General features: G+C 40.0%; 2 protein-coding genes across 2 annotated transcripts; one reads left to right on the top strand and one right to left on the bottom strand.

Moving 5' to 3' along the window:
- Positions 1-1,048: 1,048 nt before the first annotated feature.
- si:dkey-16l2.16 (ras-related protein Rab-35) lies at positions 1,049-11,309 on the top strand. The gene is made up of 7 exons (XM_054606898.1): positions 1,049-1,348; positions 2,991-4,016; positions 5,335-5,385; positions 7,130-7,253; positions 7,368-7,492; positions 8,175-8,299; positions 9,616-11,309. Exons 2-7 carry the CDS (start codon positions 3,962-3,964, stop codon positions 9,763-9,765), a joined length of 630 nt encoding a protein of 209 aa, XP_054462873.1. The 5' UTR covers positions 1,049-1,348; positions 2,991-3,961; the 3' UTR covers positions 9,766-11,309.
- A 990-nt stretch (positions 11,310-12,299) lies between these two features.
- On the bottom strand, positions 12,300-18,924 carry anapc2 (anaphase promoting complex subunit 2). Its single transcript, XM_054607509.1, has 14 exons — positions 18,508-18,924; positions 17,811-18,060; positions 17,401-17,722; positions 17,011-17,143; positions 16,680-16,914; positions 16,403-16,522; positions 16,184-16,301; positions 15,791-15,969; positions 15,553-15,694; positions 14,889-14,964; positions 14,103-14,306; positions 13,482-13,614; positions 13,011-13,252; positions 12,300-12,885 (listed from the first exon to the last, which is right to left on the bottom strand). The coding sequence occupies exons 1-14, from the start codon at positions 18,604-18,606 to the stop codon at positions 12,676-12,678; spliced, it is 2,463 nt and encodes an 820-aa protein (XP_054463484.1). The 5' UTR covers positions 18,607-18,924; the 3' UTR covers positions 12,300-12,675.
- Between the last annotated feature and the right edge of the window lie 1,387 nt (positions 18,925-20,311).

Raw genomic sequence — 20,311 nt, 5'->3', positions numbered from 1 at the left:
GTTAAGGTGAAAATCATGTTTAAAATAGGTTGCTGCTCCAAATGAGCTGTGTATATCATTTTATAAATATATGGCACATTTGTTTTGTCCTTTGTTCTGCTTTAAATGCTCTATTTAGAGGTGTATAGTATTACACAGTTTATTGTTAGATTTATTCTAATACAGCAGTTAACTGACCTTAAAATAGTGATAGTTACTAGATTTCATGACCTTTTAACAACTAGTCCAAGATTGTGTGAGGGTGAAACCGGCTGAAAGATTACTTAATGATAACTGTGACAATGGTTTTGGCTGCTGTTGCGATGTTGAAACTGGGATTGCGACATCAGTGTTGGGTTTGTCTTTAATGCTAGTTTCATTTCACATAAATCTTACATAATAGCAATTCAGCAGTCTATTTTAACATGTATTTGTGTGAAAGCTGAAGCAGTGTTGTAGCAGTGATGTAAGTAAAATCACCTAAATGTTCTTCTACTTTTTTGGTGGAAGGAACCTATAATAAAAAATCATGTTTAAAATAGGTTGCTGCTCCAAATGAGCTGCGTGTATATCATTTTATAAATATATGGCACATTTTGTTTGTTTTGCTTTAAATCCTCTATTTAGAGGTGTATAGTATTACACAGTTTATTGTTAGATTTATTCTAATACAGCAGTTAACTGACCTTAAAATAGTGATAGTTACTAAATTTCATGACCTTTTAACAACTAGTCCAAGATTGTGTGAGGGAGAAACCGGCTGAAAGATTACTTAATGATAACTGTGACAATGGTTTTGGCTGCTGTTGCGATGTTGAAACTGGGATTGCGACATCAGTGTTGGGTTTGTCTTTAATGCTAGTTTCATTTCACATAAATCTTACATAATAGCAATTCAGCAGTCTATTTTAACATGTATTTGTGTGAAAGCTGAAGCAGTGTTGTAGCAGTGATGTAAGTAAAATCACCTAAATGTTCTTCTACTTTTTTGGTGGAAGGAACCTATAATAAATAAGAAAATAGCTTGGATCTGTAGTTGTTTGCATTGTGTGTGTGTGTGTTTAACATGGGATGGATACAGTGATCCCTGTTATCCTTTACATTTATGTGTAACCTTACAAGGACCAAATTAAGAAAACAAAACTCGTCCATGAGTTGACACAAAGCGGTGCAGGATTTCCCCACATGACGTGAACGCAGCATCAGATGATGAGAGTGGGTCATCAGCTGCAGACAGTCAGGTGTGGCCGGCGGGGAGACATTCCGACCGGAGCGGTGATCCAGCAAACGGGACAAAAACAACCTCTACAGCGGATCTTTAAACATGACCCCGTGAGAGAAGAACACAAAGTACAACTTAACCACCAAAGTAAGTTTATTATTTGTTTTATAAATGTCTTATTCAAAGTTAGACTGAGAAGTTTCCTGACGTCTTGGTGTCGGGAGTAAGTCAGTGGCAGGCCGGGGTCAGGCCCGGAGACCGTCGCTCCAGACTGCATAGGGAAAATGTAAAGTTTCAAAGTTTCTCAGCTTCAGATAAGCCCACAACATGTGCCGTATTAAAGAGGGTGAAGTGACTTGTTATTCACACATGGGTACAAGTAACATGCATGCTCAGACAGTCCCATGATATCGATTATCCTTAAAGTAAGAGATTTCCACATGGAGTTTGGCGTGTCGGTCCCTCAGTGTGAGTTGCTGGTCAGCGTCGCACATAAACCTTGTTGTTTAACTCAACTACAACCACATTAAATGTTAGTCTCATTTATGCATGCAGATATCAGTTTAATGTTAAAGCAGTGGACCTGTAGCCACTGGTCAATGAAGTTTACACCAGACTACCTTCTAAATATTTGGAAAACAATCTGATTGTCTATTGGTAAGTGCTAGAAAACAATATTAACATATTTAGACTTTTTTTGTCTCAAACTGTATGTATGCTTCTTTAATTCGTCTTCTCTAGTTATACAATAATGTATTGATTTAAATGTATAGTATTCTACTTTCAGAGACCGATTCAGCCCTTCCTGTTTTCATGGAAAACTGTCCCAACCTTATCTAACCAAACTCCACAGTTTAACTTCCTGATTTAGCTCAGTGCCAGGCATGGGGAGGGAATGACGGATAGACAGGCGGGCTGTCAGGGAACTTTGGTTGGTTGTTGCTACTGAGCTAACACAGCCAAGTTGTAGGAAGAAGGATGAAGCAGGATGAGGAAGTTATATTTAGTGACTCAGCTGTTTTTCAAGGAGCAGAGAGGGAGGTAAGGAAGAGAACACACAGCACTCAGAAAAATGAACTGATAATCACAATGGTAGTGGTGAAAGATTATTCAGATCAAAAGAACTAATTCCACACTGTGAAATTACTCCACCACAACTAAAAGTACTGCATTCAAAATGTTAAGTATAGGTATTATAACCAAAATGTACTTTTACTGCTGTAGATGTTTAAGGTTGTGCTAAGTGTAACTTTATATCCTATTGGTTGGTTTAATCTACATCAATGCATCATATTCTATAAAATCATCATATGTTTGAAGCGTAGCTGTCCTGTGAGAAACGCGTATTTCTAAAAAGATAAACATCCTGTTAGCAGCTTTGTGATGATGCATTTTCCAGCTAAACTAAGAGGCTGTTTAAAGAGTTTAATTATCTGAAGAAGTAGGAGGATTTTCTCAACACATAAAGGAAACACTTCATCCTTCAGTTTATCACAAACATTCAACATCAACACATCTGGAGATGCGTGGTTTTCAACTGGAAGGGAAGGGGGTGAAAAATCTGAGAAGAAAAACTATAGCTGACAGACAAATGTAGTAAAAAGTACAATATTTACCTCTGAGATGTACTAGAGTAACATAATAAAGCAGCATAAAGGGTATTTGTACTGAGGTACAGTACTTGAGGAATGTATTTAGTTACATTCCACCTCTTCACAGTAGTTAACACACTGATTTGATGTGTTTTCTTTAACCCCTTATTATTATTTCTCTCTCTCTTGTTGTTCAGCACCTTTTTTTTAACCTGAGCTGAAGAAGACAGAAGTGAGAGTCCTCATTGCTTCAGGTAACAGGGAACCGCTGACTTTTCACTGAACCACCAGAGGAACTGAGGTGAAATCCAGAGATGAGCTTAAAGGAACTGAGGTGAAATCCAGAGGTGAGCTTAAAGGAACTGAGGTGAAATCCAGAGATGAGCTTAAAGGAACTTCAGCAGATGTAAGCACGACTGAACGGCAGTGAAAAAGAGGAACATCTCTGTGACTCGCTCCTTTTTTTATTTTTTATTAAGGGATGAAGTTAATGAGTGAGTGGTGGAAGAGTTCAGGGCAATAACTATGAAATAAGTGAATTTATGATCAGTTGTCTGTCAGAGCAACAATCACAAAGTGCCATCTTCCCCCTCTGATCATGAAGCCTCACATGTGTGCCTTCAGTGTTTAAAAGCATAGACATCTGTGAAGACGCTTCATTCACTGTGGGACTGTGTCCAAAGGAGAACGGAGGGAGTGTCCACGCTGCACTGACACAACTGTGAATGTGAAAAATCAGCGAGCGTGTGTAAAAATCGACGAGTCGTCACAAGTTGGAAATCCCCTTCTGGAGTGTCATTGGGTGGAACTGGAACTAAAGTGGAACCTTGCGGCCGCTCGCAGCCATCGAGCAAGAATCATGAATGAAAGAAATCCCCAGTAACGCTTCGTTTTCTGCCGGCTGCTGTGGTTTCACTGTGAGAATGACGTGAACGTCTGCTCTGAAACTTAAAAGGGATAAACCAAAAAAACTACAAAGTGCAGAAATTCAACTGGAATGTCCTGTTATTGGCACGGGAATGCCTGTGATTTTTGGACAAACTCTTGTGCTACTCTGAGCTCATAGCATTGGAAGGTGGAGAAAAACCAAAATCACTGGGGGGATCAGGAATATCACCTCCTCCTATGAAACTGATTCTACTGGGAAATACAGTAAGAGGCCTTCCAAATGGCAGGGAAGGACTACAATCATCTCTTTAAGCTGCTCATCATTGGAGACTCCAGTTAGTGCTTTTCTTTTTATTCATTTTAGATTAATGTTGTTTATGGAGTCCCAGAAGTGACAAACGGCATTAGCAGACTGTCTGCAGGTAAAGACATAGTAAGGGTTCCCAAGGAAACAAAAAAAAATCAACATTTAAAGCATGCTTTTTTATGAGCTGGTGACAATACTGAGGAAGCTAGTAACAAAAGAAGTTAAGTAGATTTCTGTGCACGCTGATTATTACATCTAAAAGAGTTTTAGTGAGGAAACAGGTCTGAACTTTATCTTTACGTTTGGCAGTAAAGATGCTCATGTGTATACTTTATATGCTGACAACCACATTTAGGTTCATTACAGTAACTTTTCAGTCACTGGCAACTTCCTCCAACTGCACCACAACGAGGAATCACAAACTGTGTCTGACTGGGATTTATAATGAAGAAATGAGCCACAGCGGTAAGAACCAGTCTCAAACCACCAACTGGTTCTCCGTCAAACAGAAGCAGTAAACTTTAAACTGCATCAGTCATATGTTTTATCTTAAGTAAGACTCAAACTGCAGAAACTTCAAGTGGTTTGGAATATAAAATATTTAGATTAATTGTTTGGCTTGCTTTCCTTGTCTTGTTTAACAAAACATTTAAATAATTTAACCCACTATGTTATTTATTGGTGTTCTGACTCATCAGGCAGCCTGTTAGTGGCATTTGTTGCTTCTGGGACTCCAAAGAAATGTGGAACAAATGATCATCATTGATAAATCATGGTATTTTAATGCAATGTGATGTTGATACTCGGGCACCATTACCTAAATACTTTTTGTTGCATCAGACCTGCAGATATTCAGCTGTTAAGCAAATGCAACAATTCAGTGTTTTCCTCTTCGGTTACACAGATATTCTTTTGGAGTACACTTAATATCTTGTGATAGTTGAGAGAGAAACTGTTATTTCCCAGCCTGCTGCTGCTTCATACTGGTTTGTCTAGTCTCTTTTAGAACAAGTTGCCACTGGTTCTCTCAGGGCAACTTTCAGAAGATTATTTAGGGATTTCTTTTACAAGATTTTAATCTCTTTTTAATCAAACACTTCAAGATGATTTATCTCCTGTGTGAGTTCAACCTTTCCCTTATTTTTTTACTTTGTTTCACTTTTGTTTTCCTGCCCCTCCTGTTTGTTTGATGACATAATGTGAAGGAGTCTGTCAGTCAGGATGGGATGGTCTTATCTTTTATTAGTAAATGGAGACATGACTGGTTTATCTGTTCCTGATTGGTCACATTCATTTCTTAGTTGTGTTCCTGCTAATCTTGTCCCTCTGATCTGTTTCCCTCTCAGATGTGGGGAAAAGCAGCCTTCTGCTCCGCTTTGCAGACAACTCCTTCTCTGGTGAGTTACCGCAGTGCAGCTGCAATTCAAATCACAGTAAATGCATCATGTTTATTAGCAGAAAACTAGTCCTAACTGGACCAGAATCCTCAGTGGCACACATTAGGTTCCTCTTTTAGGCAGAGAAGTAATCCTTTTTATCAGGTCTACTCATGTATGTAGCAGAGAGAGACAACATGTAGACATTTGCAATTTGAGTTATAATATAATTCTTAATGTTTTCATACATCCCAATGATGTCACCAATAATTTAAATCGGATTTTATTTTTATAACAAAACGGTATACAATTCAACACCTTAAATTATTTGTCGCCCTCATGTTCAATCATAATTTTTCATATGGAACCAGGTCTTCTTTATTTGTCGCTGTTACTTTCCTTTATGGATCAATGAAAGCAGGACTTCAGTAAAGAACACATGGTACAGGTCATGCAGCCTCATATGGTATTATTGGAGCCTTAATTATGCTAATTTACAGTTCTAAAGAATGTTCATCATGTTAAGGCTTGTCATTGATCTGAAGTTAGGACGTGACTCACTCGTACCAGAGTAAATGTTCCTGCATGAGGCCCAATGATTGGATTAAAATATCTGACACACAAAGCTGTGTCCATTGGACAGAAAACACATTTGCCACAATCTCTACTAAAAGGCCTTTCATACCACACAGTTATTCTGGCTCATTAGACCGGCGCTCTGGTTGAATGTGAGTGGAACTACGCAGGGAAGGTTTGTAAGGTGCTGCTAAACTAACAGGAGAGTCAATGTGGACTCAATCCAACCGTCCTGACGACCTCTGTGTGGATGAGCTTTAATGGGCGACCAGCACAGTGGGGATTATATAAATCCCCCTGTTTTTTAAATTTTATTTTTCACCCACAAACAAGCAAAAAAAACCAGATTTCACAAACCGTCACTGTCATGAGTATAATTGGCCCCTAGCCTGGATGATTCGACACATACCAGATCATTTGAAAACACATGATCAACATATATGATTGATTATGGAGGCAAAATCTTTGTACTATATTTTAGAGGAAAAAGAATGCACATCCCAAACAATTCTGTTACTGAAGTGAATGTTGTGCATATGCATGTTAGATTCTGCCCTTGCATCAATCAGTTATGGTAACATTTTATTCAGTAGTGTCTTTGCCAAGATCTGCAGTCTCCAGTATGATATTTAACAAATCTCCAGTTAACCCAGAGATCTGAATGTATGTTTTAATGGAAGTCAAAGTGACTGTATAGAGAAACTGTGTTCTTGCTCAACCATCAAAGAATATAGGTCCAAAAGTTTAAACAACAAGTTGCTACTTGACATTTATAACATATTAATAGTTTTGGTTATATAAGTTTACCTTTTTTTTTTGTTTTCCAAATACATTTAGTAAAATTGAGGGTTTCATCTGATCGTTCATGTTGCTGATAGAAATGATGATGGCGAAAATATCTCAAAAATAAAACCCAGGTTAAAAAACAAAAGTAAAGAAATCCCCCTAAATGTTTGTGTTGCCAAGATGCAGCTACAAGATGAATCTTAACCTGATGTTCATGATGCAGCTTGTTGGTCTGAATCTTACTCTGATGTACATGATGCAGCTTGTTGGTCTGAATCTTACTCTGATGTACATGATGCAGCTTGTTTGTCTGTGTGAGATGAATGCAGGTCATGTGGCTGCACACAGAGGCAGTTCAGGGTGTCAGTCACTCAGATGTTTTATGTCCTCTGTTCTCCTGCAGGCAGCTACATCACCACCATCGGCGTGGACTTTAAGATCCGAACAGTGGACATCGATGGAGAGCGGGTCAAGCTGCAGATCTGGGACACGGCGGGTCAGGAGAGATTCAGAACCATCACATCAACGTAAATATGCAAACACCAAAACTGTTTTTGTGTTCTGGAATTTTCCTCGTTTTCATTTTTAGCCCCAGTGGTTTATCACTCAATTAATTCAGTTTCTTCTTTCCTTTTGTCCAGGTACTACCGGAACACCCATGGTGTCATTATTGTTTACGACGTGACAAATCCAGAGTCCTTTGTAAATGTTAAGAGGTGGTTAAATGAAATCTCCCAGAACTGTGACAACGTCTGCAAGATCATGGGTGAGTTTAGCACAAATGTAAATCAACATAACCTCTTCCACTCAGTTTAATATTTTCCACTATTATTTTAGGGAAAATTCAATCAGTTAAATATTTTTTCTGCAGTACATTCTATATGTCAGCTCCCTCTCTTTTCCTCTTAACTGTACCTTAATAATAATAATAATAATAATAATAATAATAATAATCAATCCTTTATTAGTCCCACAATGGGGAAATTATTTCTCTGCATTTAACCCATCCCGGAGGAGCAGTGGGCTGCAATGAAGCAGAAATAGTACGTTCCTATTTAAGTTTATGATTTAAGCCAAAGTTTGTGTTGCTGAAATAAAAATGAAGTTCCTGAATAAAAAAATGTTGGAAAACTTCTTGCCGATGAAAAGGACTTCCTGTGTGTTCTGTAATTGTCTAAAATATGAGATTAAAAACAAGATGAAGCCCGGTTAATTTCATGAAAGAATTTCTGTAACACCAAAGTATAAAAGTAGGACACTTAATGAGTTTTCAACACTTTTCTCAGTGGAGGTCTACACAGTAAATACTTATTAGAAAGATAAATTCATACTTTGTTTTAGTATTTATATGCAATGATTAATGAAAACCAATAAAAAGGTAACTTTGTACCAGCCTGCACCTGAAAGATTAGAAATAAAGATGATTTATTTTCTCTTCACTCTCTCAGTGGGAAACAAAAATGACGACCCTTCCAGGAAACAGGTGGATACCCAGGATGCTGTGCATTTTGGGGAGTCGATGGGGGTTCGGGTGTTCGAGACCAGTGCCAAAGAGAACATTAACGTAGAAGAGGTAACTTTAATATTATTTTATATTAACTTCACTCTTTAACATTTCTTATACACATATGTATTATTCTGTTGGCCTGGTAATGGTACTGAAGCATATTTAAATGTGTAGTTTCATGTTTTCCTTTTGTAACAGTCCAAACATCCAACATTAACGCTTAAAAAAACAGTAAATGTTATAGTTGAGTTTGAGATATATTTTCTGTCAAATTACCTTAAGAAACAAATAGTTCAGTTACAGATTATTGCTTTTTTCAACCGTCTTATTGCTGCAACATTTTCCAGTAAGTCTGAAACCTCAGTTGAATGATTGTTGCTGTGATAGCACCATGAACCGCCTCGTCACAAGGTCCGATTCACAGAAGATATTGAGCTAATAATTTACAGCACAAATGCGCCAAGAAAGTTTTTAAGCTGAGTGCAATTTGCCCTTTATGCAGAGGGGAAGGGAAGAAATAATTCTTTGTTCCTTTTACATAATTACCTTATTTTTTATTAAATTTGTTAATCTGTTTCTTTTCTCATTTATTTTCAACAATGACATAAAGGGAGCATTATTGGCTGCATCGTAAACTTAAAGCTAGGGTGGGCGAAAACAGCCGTTGAGATTCCGTCGCGTGCTCTCTGGCCTCTCCCTGCCACGCTACCTGCTGTAGCTCCTCCCACCGAACGTCAGTTATGCGCGTTCATGTGAATTCAGTTACATTGATAGGAAGACGAAACACGCAGGGACGCACCAACGTCGTTGCCAAGGTGACCGGACAGTCCCACAGCCAATAAGAACGGAGAATCGGAGCCTCGCTCTGATTGGTCAAAGTGTACATGAGCGGTGGCAATTTTTGGGTGCGGCCCACAGAGGCAGGGGAGAGCAAAGTTATGAGCAGATATTCTCAGAGCACTTCACCTACATATAGCTGACTGGCTATTAGGACAGTTTTGCCAAATATTACAGTAAAGAAATTAATTAATTAATACCCACCCTAGCTTTAATGTGATTGAGCGGAGCATGATGATGCTTCTCACTGGAAAAAAATCACCAACTCTCTGAAGAGAGTTCAGTGCTATTTCAGTGCTATTTTTTTTGTCTTTTCATTGAGGTTAATCTGCATAGAAAGAGGCCAATTCAGCACCAAATGTCTGCAGATCACTACATTTAAACAATGTGCAAATACGACTGGAGCACAGATATGTTATTTGCTTGGCAGCGTATTTAGAGGTGTATTTCACCCTTTACGCGTGCTTTGAGAATCGCACATGCAGGTTAAGCGACTTAAAACGTTGCACCATCATTTTGTGACTTTGTTTTGTTGCTTTGTTCAGATGTTCATGGCCTTCACCCACATGGTGCTCCGTGCCAAGAAGCAGAGCCAGAACAGAGCGGAGAGGGAGCGAGAGCGGGAGAAGGACACGGTCAACATCAACGCCCACAGAGACAGAGACCGCAGGAAGAGAGGGAAGAAATGCTGCTGAGCCTCCGTACCGACTGCAGCCTCTGTGCTCACCGCTTACTCACAGAAAGCATTCAAACAAGATAGGGGAAAGGTGCCTTAGTTAGGAGACGAGTGTTCTGTGTTTCAAACTGCAGGTGTGAATGTTTGAGGCCGGTCATTATTTACTACTCCGAGTTCCAAACCGACAGGCTGCAGGTCGTTCTGCTGAACTGCTGGTCGAGAATGGAACCGAGGGGCTTACAGTCCGTCAGCACTGACTGTGTGTAGCAGCCTGGAGGTTGCGTGAGTTAAAGGATCATTCTGGTGTTTTTGGAGTTATTAGCCCATTTACTACGAATCACATTTTAAAAAGCCCGCTGTAGTGATGGAGAGGTTGGTTGGTCTCTTCATGATATCTCATGACCTCTGGTGGAAACGCTCTTCATGATTCCTCATGTTTTCAGTGACTCTTGGCCTTTTCATTATGCAAAAATATACATCTATCCGACAGGTTGCCATGAAATTTGGAGCACATGTACATACACTTTTGATTTGAAAGAGTTCATGAGCTTATAGCCCAACTTTCTACTATAGGGTTCTAAGAATGATGAATTATTATTGTTTGTCACAGGTAACAACTGGCAAATGGTAAGAAAAGTGCCTGTCACAATTTCCAAGGTGATGCCAACAGGTGTTTTGTTTTTTGTCCAAAACCCAAAGACATTTAGGTCGAGACATTTCAACTCTAGTTTCCACAAGTTATTGTAATGTGCTGTGGATGTTCATGTTTGTCAGAGGATGAATCATAATAGTTTTGGCAACCTCCAGCTTTTGCTTCGTTGCTGGCATTAAATTAAACTTTCCACTTGCACAATAAATCTTATAATTAATAGGAGGTGCAATGAAATTCTGTGAGCCTTTTCCTCCCCAGAGGATGAACCTTGTGACCTTTCCTTTAGGACAAACGTCTATCAGCCACTGTTTCAACTTCTTAAACATGACACCTGGCTTCACAGAACATGATGCACCTGTGAAAATCCTGCACTTAATTTCCACAAAGAAGAAACATAATGTAAAGTCAGAGCAGACGTGATGTAAACCAAATTAACTTTGATTTTAATACTGTAGTAATACAAATAGGAAATGGCTGGTGTCTGTAAAGTTGATAAAATACATTCATGAATCAAAAATAATCTGAGATATGAAGTGTATGTGGTTGTGGTGAATGAGCTGAAACATACTAAACCTCTGGTACGGTCCTTTAACTTTGCACTAGTGAACCACTGTCATGTGCCGATGTTTTAGTCGTTTACTTTTTCTTAATACAGTAAAGGAATTTTACCACTGAAAGGGAACTGGTAGCAGTTTGTTACTAAAATGTAACCCTGACGCATTAACGTGATGAGTTCAGTCCAACGTCTGTTTGTCTGCCTTATTTCAGTTAGAATGAGGCCAGTAATCAGGACTACAGTGTGTCTGTGTGTGACCTTGACAAAATGGTCATTAGTATGTCTGTTCGTTTTTTTAATATAAATCTCTGTTGCCTAGCAAATGTGTCCAAATCCAAATAAAGCAATAAATCCATAATAAGTTTGTTTTTCAGTATTTTTCACACAGACCAGAACTGCCGCAGGAATTTAAAAAAAGTTGCTCTGTTAAAACATGTCCACGCCATAAAGTAATATATATATATTTATATATATTATTTTCCACTTTCATTGAGATAAATCTTTTAACCAACATTAGTCCTGATCATAACTACCCAATATAAATTCATTGTCAGAATGTTAACCCTTTAGATGCCCGTTTGTTTACGTAATGCCACTGTTTTCTGTATTCTAAATGCCGGGGAAACTTTAATAGTTCATTCTGGTATATGTCTATGATTAACAACATTAATTTAGATTCAGTGTCAGATTTGAATGAAAATTTCCACTTGTTACCTTTTAGAGAACATAATGTGCCTTTCCTTAAACAGCTATGAAATATATATAGTTAAGAATATACACTATTGTTTTCCACTTGAGTTAAATCTTTTACCAACATTCCTGACAGGACAGATGTGTGAAAGATAATATATATTTCCATCTGAAATGCAGTGGAGTAGAAGTCAAAGTAAAATAAACAGACATACTCAAGTGCAACTACCAACAGAAGACAGAAAATCACTTTCTTTAAGGAGTTTTAACAGAAGGTTTAGGACTTAAGACTTCATAGCCTCGATACTTGACTTGTGCCTCCTCCCACGCAGACCAAAACTAATGGTGCTGAGTTAGTTTTTCAGGATGTCCTTGTTGGTTAGAAATTAACTTCATATAGACTGTACTGTTAGGAAGTTTCTATCTTATTTTAAAGGATTCAAATGCTGCAGAAAAAAAGCAGTGAGATAAGTGTCACATAAATGTTTACATAAGCAGCTCAGTATAACAGCATCTTCAGTGCTGGAAAACTTGTAACATGCTTCTGAAAATAGAAATTATGAGTTATAAGTAAAAATGTAACAGGTCTGGTTGATTCAGTTCAGAGAAACACACAGGAGACATTAAAGATCTTTTAAAATTATAATACATCAGTTTTTAATAACCCTCACAACAACTTAACTTCCCGCTGCAGAATAAACGCTGAGGGTGGAAGTGCTTTTATTTTGAAAACAAGATTTTCAGACGAATAGCCTTCATAAAAAAAAAGCTGCATTCATGTCACAGAAAAATCCAGTTTGACACGCTGGTGGATATTACCCCTTCTTTCAGATACTGATACTCGTGGTTTGGATTCAGTCTTCAGAACAAACAGTATTTTTTCATAGCTGCAATAAGCAGCTTTAGTAGTTTTCCTTCTCAAGAGCTGAGGAGAACAATATGTTCCTATATTTCCCACTTAGCACCTGAATGCAGCGTCACACACTTGAGCAGTTTGTCCTCCTCGTTTTGCTCTCCTGCTCCTCCTTTCCTCAGGTGGATTTGGGGAGTCTGTAGACGCCTGCAGAGACCATCAGCTGATGCTCCCTGACCTTCCTCTGCAGGAAGACCTCCAGCTCGTTGACATCCATCTCCGTGACGACTGGTCCTGTGGCGACAAACATCCGGAGCATGGAGTGGATGCGGTCCAGCGTCATGCTGTCCAGGTTGGTGAGCATGGCCTGGATGTAGGCCCAGAACAACTGCAGGGACAGAGAACGGGCGTTTAAAGATGCTCCTGCAGGTCAACATCTTGTTTATGTGTGTGTGTGTGTGTGTGTGTGTGTGTGTGTGTGTGGGTGTGTGTGTGTGTGTTTCGTGGGCGCACCTGCAGCTTCTCCTCCCTCTGCTCGGACTGGGTGGTGGTGTTGGAGTCTCTCTCCTCATCGCTGTCGATCAGCATCACGCCTCTCTCCATCTTCTCTTTGGACGAGCCCGTCTCCACCACGTAGTAGCGGCCTCCCGCCTCCTCCCTCAGCACGCCGTGCTGCTGCCACAGAGCCAGCTTCCTGTGCACCAGCTCCTTCGGGGCGCCCAGCTTCACGCTCAGCTCCTCCAGTGTCCAGGAGCCTGATGTATGACGAATAGGCAACCAGTTAGTGGACAAAAATTGGAACGGAACTGAGGTGGAATGTTAATAAATGCATATAAATATCATAATTGATCCTGTATTCTGCTAGTTTAAGAAATTGTGTTTATTCCTCAATATGACAGTGTGAGCTCGTTAAGGAAAAACATCTGATCCTGCTGAAGTTCAGGTGCACAAAACTTGATGTCAGTTTGAAATGAAAGGTGGTACTTTTCTCCTGGAAGTGGAGGATGATGGCGGCATGGATGGGGGAGACGGTGAGGTTGGTGAGGGTGCGGTCCTCCAGCTCCAGGTCCAGAGTGACTGAGCCGAGGTGAGGCTTCCAGCTCAGCGTCCTCATGGCCTGAAACGCAGAAGATAAACTGCTGTTAAAGTTTCAATCCACAAGTACATCATGTACTGATGGCTCAGCTAGTGAAAGAAAAAAGCTCATGTCAGAAAATATGAGCTCATGTCAGTCAGCGATATATGAAGTTTTAGAAATGTAATAAACAAAAAGGAAAAATAAAGTTTTTGTAATGGTGTGTTCAAGGACAGGTTTGTTTATGTTATTGTATGACTTTAATGAATCACACAATAACACAAACAAACTAAGAGATCAGCTCCTGTGTTCTGAGAGGTTAAATTACTGTTTTTGTGAATGAACTCTGGTGTCTTTGCAGAGAGAATATATAACAGCGTCAGTTCCCCGTCAGAAAGAGCTGAAAATATACGAAATATAGCATTCAATTAAACTGCTGTTGATTCTTCTAGGCGTCTTAATTGCGTCCACATCAGTACATTACTTTACTCCATCTACTGTTTTGCTGTTGAGCAGCAGTTGAACTCCACCTTGAGTTTCTCGTAGCGGTGTGTGTAGGCCTCCATGGCCTGGCAGACGAGCGGAGGCAGCTCCAACTTCTCCTCCTTCAGCGGAGGCCAGAACTCGGAGGAGAGGATGATGGAGGAGAGGGACAGCGGCGGCTGCTCCTCCTCGCTCAGCCTCGACTCTTCCTCCCGGATGTTACTGTTGATCCTCCGAGAGTCCGCCATGTCCTGGACAGGAGACGGGACAGAGGCAAATTATTATTTTCATTATCTATTAATGTAGATACTAGTGTTTAGGTTAATTAATGAATAGTTGGGTCTGTAAAATGTCCAGACCTTGAGGTGAAATGTTGCATCTTTTGTCTGACCAACAGTCTAAAACCCAAAGTTATTAAAAATACCAGATATAACTAATAGAATAGCAGCAAACCGTCACATTTGGGACTCAGGAAACAGAGAAAGTTTGGTGTTTGTCAATTAATGATTTCAGCTATTTTTTACCGAGTTTAACGTGTCCACTTCCCAGTGTTGTTATTAGACATTTAAGATTTAAAGAGCATGTCATCCGCAAGCTCAAACTCTTTCAACGTTTTTAATATGAAATTTAATAAAACTATTAAATTTCCTTCAGAAGGGAAACTTCATTACTAGACTGTGACAGAAAAATTCTCCAGTGAAAAACCAGGAAGAGATGAGACCAAAAAAATATGTATACTTCTGCCACATATGTCAAAAGTCTCATCTCATGTCCAAAGATGCTTGTTGGACAGTTTAACATGGAGTACAGTGAAAAAATAAAACAAATAATACCTTCAGCATAACCTCACAGTAATGCATGTGAGACTCTCCAAACCTGAGCTTCAGAAGCTCCACGTTACGGATCTCCCTGCAAACACAACGAGAAATAAAGAAAGTCAGACGAGGATATTTTGGAAACGTTACTTAGCAGAAACTAAATACACCAAAGTTTCTGAAATTACTGATTTAAATTTGTATATTTTCTAAGAAGACCTATAAAGCTCAACCCGACATTAAGCCGCCTTCTTTTGATTTCTGTTTCCAGCTTGTAAGTAACAATCGCTGACCTGGAAACTCTGATATTTCTGATATTGAAGGCAGCATTTTGTTCTCTTTGTTTAAGCTGTTTTTGTTTTGTGATGGTTGGGTGTGATGATGGGTATAGAGATGTTTTTGTATATATTTATTCTATATTTTTATAGCAGTTTTCATAGAATCATAATCCCCAAAGTGCTTCACAAAAAAGATAAAAACAGCACAGACAAAAAGAGGAAAAAAAGAAAACAAAAAATAGAATTTTGGTTAAAATAATTACAACAATAAAGTTTTTGTTACAAACGTCCACAGAGGTGGAGAGATTTTCAATGATGGATAGATAAACTGAGGCATGTCTGTGCTTGATTTGATCATGTGTACGGGGAGAAAAATGAGAGAATAATAATCTTTTGTTCATTACCTTGCAGTGTTGTAGTTGAGTTGGTGCAGCAGTCGGTCTGCAAGCACGGCTCTGTATTCATCTATGAAGATGTCTTTACTGCCGTAAATGCTGACCAGCAGGCTTATGATGTCAGATGAACGGCGTTTAGAGCCCATCTTATCTAAAAAATGAAGAATTCGACTCTCAGGAACATCAAACACTAAACAGCAGACAATGGATTCAAGCAGCAGAGATAATAAACGGTGCGTTCACTGACCGGGGACGGCGTCGGTCGGGTCTGGAGTCCAGTCCTCGGGGTCGTTGCCTTCTTCGTCACTGTCCTGCATCTCCAGAGTCACTGGGTCTCCTCTGGACAGCTCAGAGGCCAAGTCTGTGCAGCCCTCAGCGTCTCCAGTGAGACCGGCTACAATCTGTCTCACTGTGTCCTCCCGGGTCCTTAAACACACCACAGAGGCTTCAACAAAACTCAACCCAGGTGATGTAGAAGTTATCATCCGTTTTATTTTATCAGCTGTTTGGGTTCAAAGTTTAATGTTGTGTTATCAGACAGAAACTGTTTATTTTCTTTAAGCTGGATTATAGACCAAGGCCCAGCCTTTATCAGCATGTAAACAATTTAAATGTATATTAAAAGTTTAAATGGACTCACCTGAGGTACTTGCGGATCGGCTGGCAGGCAACCTGCAGGATGACCATGGACGGGTCGAGCTCTCTGAGGGCCTTGATGGCCGAGATGTAAACGGTGAGGATGTCAGATGTGTGAACTCCTGAGAACGGCCGGAACAACAAAGACAGGATGAATAAGATGTGTTCATGTTTATTACTAAACAAACGCTGTGCTGTACTTTCATTCCAGCGGCTAACTGACCCGGGTGCAGCAGACGGCTCTCAAAAGCAGATTTTAATGAGGTGAGGAGCTGCTGCCTCTGGTTGGTTCTCTCCAGACAAAACTTCAGATCTTCAATGGCAGCTTTGGATTCTGGGAAATCTGACAGAGGTGGGAAAAATTTAAATAATCATGAGAGAAACGTTTTTTCCAAATTAATCATTAAAACATTTCTGCTCCTAACTCAACTCCAGCCTAGCTTAGCACAAAGACTGGAAGCAGGGGGGAACTGCTAGCCTCATTGTTTTCTCTCTCTTACCTCTGATTATACTGAAGAGCTCCTCGATCCTCATGTTGACGTAGATCCTGCAGAAGAACTGGTGCATGTGGCATCTCCACTGCTTCAGTACAGAGCTGCCAGACTGGCCAGCCTGGATGATGGGAGCACTGGGAGTGTTGGGAGCACTGGGAGCACTGGGAGCAGGTACCAGACCTTCTCTCTCTGCCTCACTTGCAAACACTTTGCTCAGCCAGCCCAGCACTAGCTCCAACCACTGCCCACATAAAAACATTTTCAAAATGAAGACACTTATTAAGACAAAAGTTCACATAACATTCCCTGATGGAGGAGAGACAGACGGATGTTTTACCTCCTGGAACTCCAGCAGGAAAGAGCGTTCGTATTCTCCCCTGCAGTGCTGCTCCATCCGCTGCTCTATGAGCTTGTGCAGGATGGAGGTGACCGCCTCCGAGCTGACCCACTCCAGCAGCTGCAGTTTGGATCTACAATAAAAACAAAAAAACAATAATTCATCCTCATATGGAGCACATAACACATACATGACATGCACTGTGTCATATTTCGGTCATCTGGATGAAGCTGCACATAAAGAAAAGCATGTTTTTATAGCTTCTTCAGAATAAAGTTGATGTTATTTTGTATTTTTCTTCATGTCTCTAAATACCTCCTGACTTAAGTTATCATAAGAGTTCAGCAGTGTGTAACTGGTTCATTCATCATCCTCTCTGAGTCCACTCACAGGATGTGGCTGAGGTCCTGTAGCTGCTCCAGGGCCTCCTTACACCAGCACTGCTGCGTTGGGACCCCACAGCCCGGACAGACCCCTCTCTCTGGGCCGTCTGGCAGCTCGGCCCCGTCCTCAACCTGCCCCTCCTGGTTCATGTAGACGGAGAAGGTCCTGCTGTAAAACTCCAGCACTCGCTCCTGTAGAACGGGGGAGGGGGAGAAGAGGAGGAGGGCTCTGATGATGGTGAAGGCCCGCTCCTGGAGGCCCCCTGGCCCGGGGCCACAGAGACTGCCGCGGCCCTCGTCCTGCCACGTCCCCAGCTTCTTCAAACCACCTAAAGGAAGAAGAGCGATGTCTGAATAATGTTTCTGCCCGTTAATAATCAGTAATGAACTCATCAACTCTATATTTTTTCCACTTGCCCAGGAAAGGTTCCAGTCGGTCTAATAGAGTCCGAAAGGCGGTGAGGAGAACCCAGGCCCTGCCTCTCTCCTCCAGCTCGTTCTCCGGCTGTTTGAGTCCGGACCAGAACTCTGGGACCACAGAGGAGGAGAGACGCGTCTGCAGAGTCTCCAGCAGCCAGCCGCCCAGCAGCCGGCCCAGACCCTGACCACACAGCAGGGCCAGAGAGTCCGAGAGGCTCTGCTCCGTCACCGAGCAGCCGGGAGACATCTAAAACAGAGTTTATCAGATACTGTCAGGCTGCAGTCTAATATCTATAAATCTACTAATGTGTCCAAGATGGTCTCATATGAAACACTAAAATATACCAGGCCAGATATATTCACTTCACTGGACACTTCTCAAGGTGAGTTTTCCACCTGAAAGGGGTTGACTGTACCTCAAGACCTTACTGGACCTGAATCAGAGTAAACTGTCCTGGATCTTGGGCTATTTTTATGCTAGAGACTTAATGACAGGAAGACACAGGCAAAGCAAAACATAAAGTAAGCCGAATTTAGCCGAAGACCCTTACTAATGAGTGAGCCGTCTTACATCATGTCCCACCGGCTGTGAACAGATGCCATCAGCAAGTAAACATTAAATCATGAAATATTTTAATGGGATTCTGCGTCTGTGTCATCCATCCACATGAGTCAGGTGATGCAGCCCACTCACCAGCGCTGCAGTGACAGTCTCCCAGGCATCAGCGACCCCTTGTTGTGGTGCCGATCCAGAAGTCTCGGCTGAGTCCGACTCCATCGCAATATCTTCCATTTTCTTGGACTTTTTTCAGAAACAACGAACCAGCCAGCGTGAGTCCAGCATTTAAACTTTACATTTGTTTTGGGATGTTATACCGCCGCACGAGCCCGTTGAAAGTTACTAAAGCGCATTTCATCCTATATCTCACATTTGTTGTATTAATGTCTAAAAACAATTATTGCTTTTATCTGTAAAACTCTTCTGTAATTTATTTGAAATCACGTTACATGGTTCTTGCTTTGGTATCGCGGGTTTTCTTCTTCTTCGTCTTCTTCTTTTTTCGTCGTCTTCTTCTTCTTTGAATTAAAAGGCAGGCTGACTGCTGACACGCTCAACGCTGCCCCCTAGCGGTTAACTCGACGACTGCATGTCCTCGCCAGTAGTAAGCTCCCTCCAGTGGTCATTTTGAGGAACTGCAGCACTCAGTAAAACTCAAGAAGTATTACCCTGAGCCTTCCACTTAGCACTTATTGTATTCGTATTAGTTTGTTGCACTTATTGTATTCGTATTAGTTTGTTGCACTTATTGTATTCGTATTAGTTTGTTGCACTTATTGTATTCGTATTAGTTTGTTGCACTTATTGTATTCGTATTAGTTTGTTGCACTTATTGTATTCATATTAGTTTGTTTCTGCACTGTACATTTGCTCTGCTTTATGCTCTTAGATGCTTGTTTAAAAAAGGAGATGCACTTATGACTTCTGGTGACTAGTAGTTCTCTTGAATACCTATGTTGAATACACTTATTGTAAGTCGCTTTGGATAAAAGCGTCTGCTAAATGACTGTAATGTAATTTAATATATAGCTATATCAGATAACTGTTATCGATATCAATATGTACAAATCCTTGTTAATGTGGTTATTACAAACTAATGATTGCGTCCATATGTGTAGTTCTTGTATTGAAAACGAGTTTTAATAATAGTTTTGTAACGCTTTCATAATCTCTTCACATGTATTCAGAATCATGAGTATAGCTGCCCTCTAGTGGCCGCCGTGAGTAACTACAGTAACACATTGAGCATAGCAATGCTTGGTCAAAACATAAAAGATACCATTTTTACAACAACTATAGTTACGGGTTTCGGCCACTAGAGGGCAATATATACTCAAGATTATAAATCGTGAAAACGATAACCTGCTAAACCCTTTTAATGAGCACTTTACAAATAAAACCTTTATTTTTCCTTTTTGAACACAGGGCTAAATAAAAAAGAACAAGCTGTACAATATGTACAAAAATTAAAGAATGAAAAAATGAACAAATACCTACAAATAAAACAACACAATAGTACAATATGCAGGCTTTACATACGAATATAATCATTGTGACATTTCGAAAGATTTGCTTTATTTATATAAAAAATAAACAACAGTAATGACTTGAAGCATTTTTCAGCATTATTCAGCATTATTCAGCATTTTTAGCAAAATAAAATATTAAATCACAAATGAAATCATGAGGTTTGACTGCCCCCCAGTGGTCGCAGTGAGGAACTGTAACATTACATTTAAATGGGTTGTTAACGACACAGTGAAAAATATTTTTAAATCATTTTAAAATATTTAACTTATTATAAGTGATATATAAAGTAATAAATAATAAATAATAAATAATAAATAATAAATAATAAATAATAAATAATAAATAATAAATAATAATTTCAAAATATAATTGTATTTACGCGCTGTGGCCACTGGAGGGCGATGAACAC

The sequence above is a fragment of the Anoplopoma fimbria genome, chromosome 11, assembly GCF_027596085.1.
Source record: "Anoplopoma fimbria isolate UVic2021 breed Golden Eagle Sablefish chromosome 11, Afim_UVic_2022, whole genome shotgun sequence".
Taxonomy (NCBI): domain Eukaryota; kingdom Metazoa; phylum Chordata; class Actinopteri; order Perciformes; family Anoplopomatidae; genus Anoplopoma; species Anoplopoma fimbria.
This window is presented reverse-complemented; position numbering and strand designations above follow the sequence as displayed.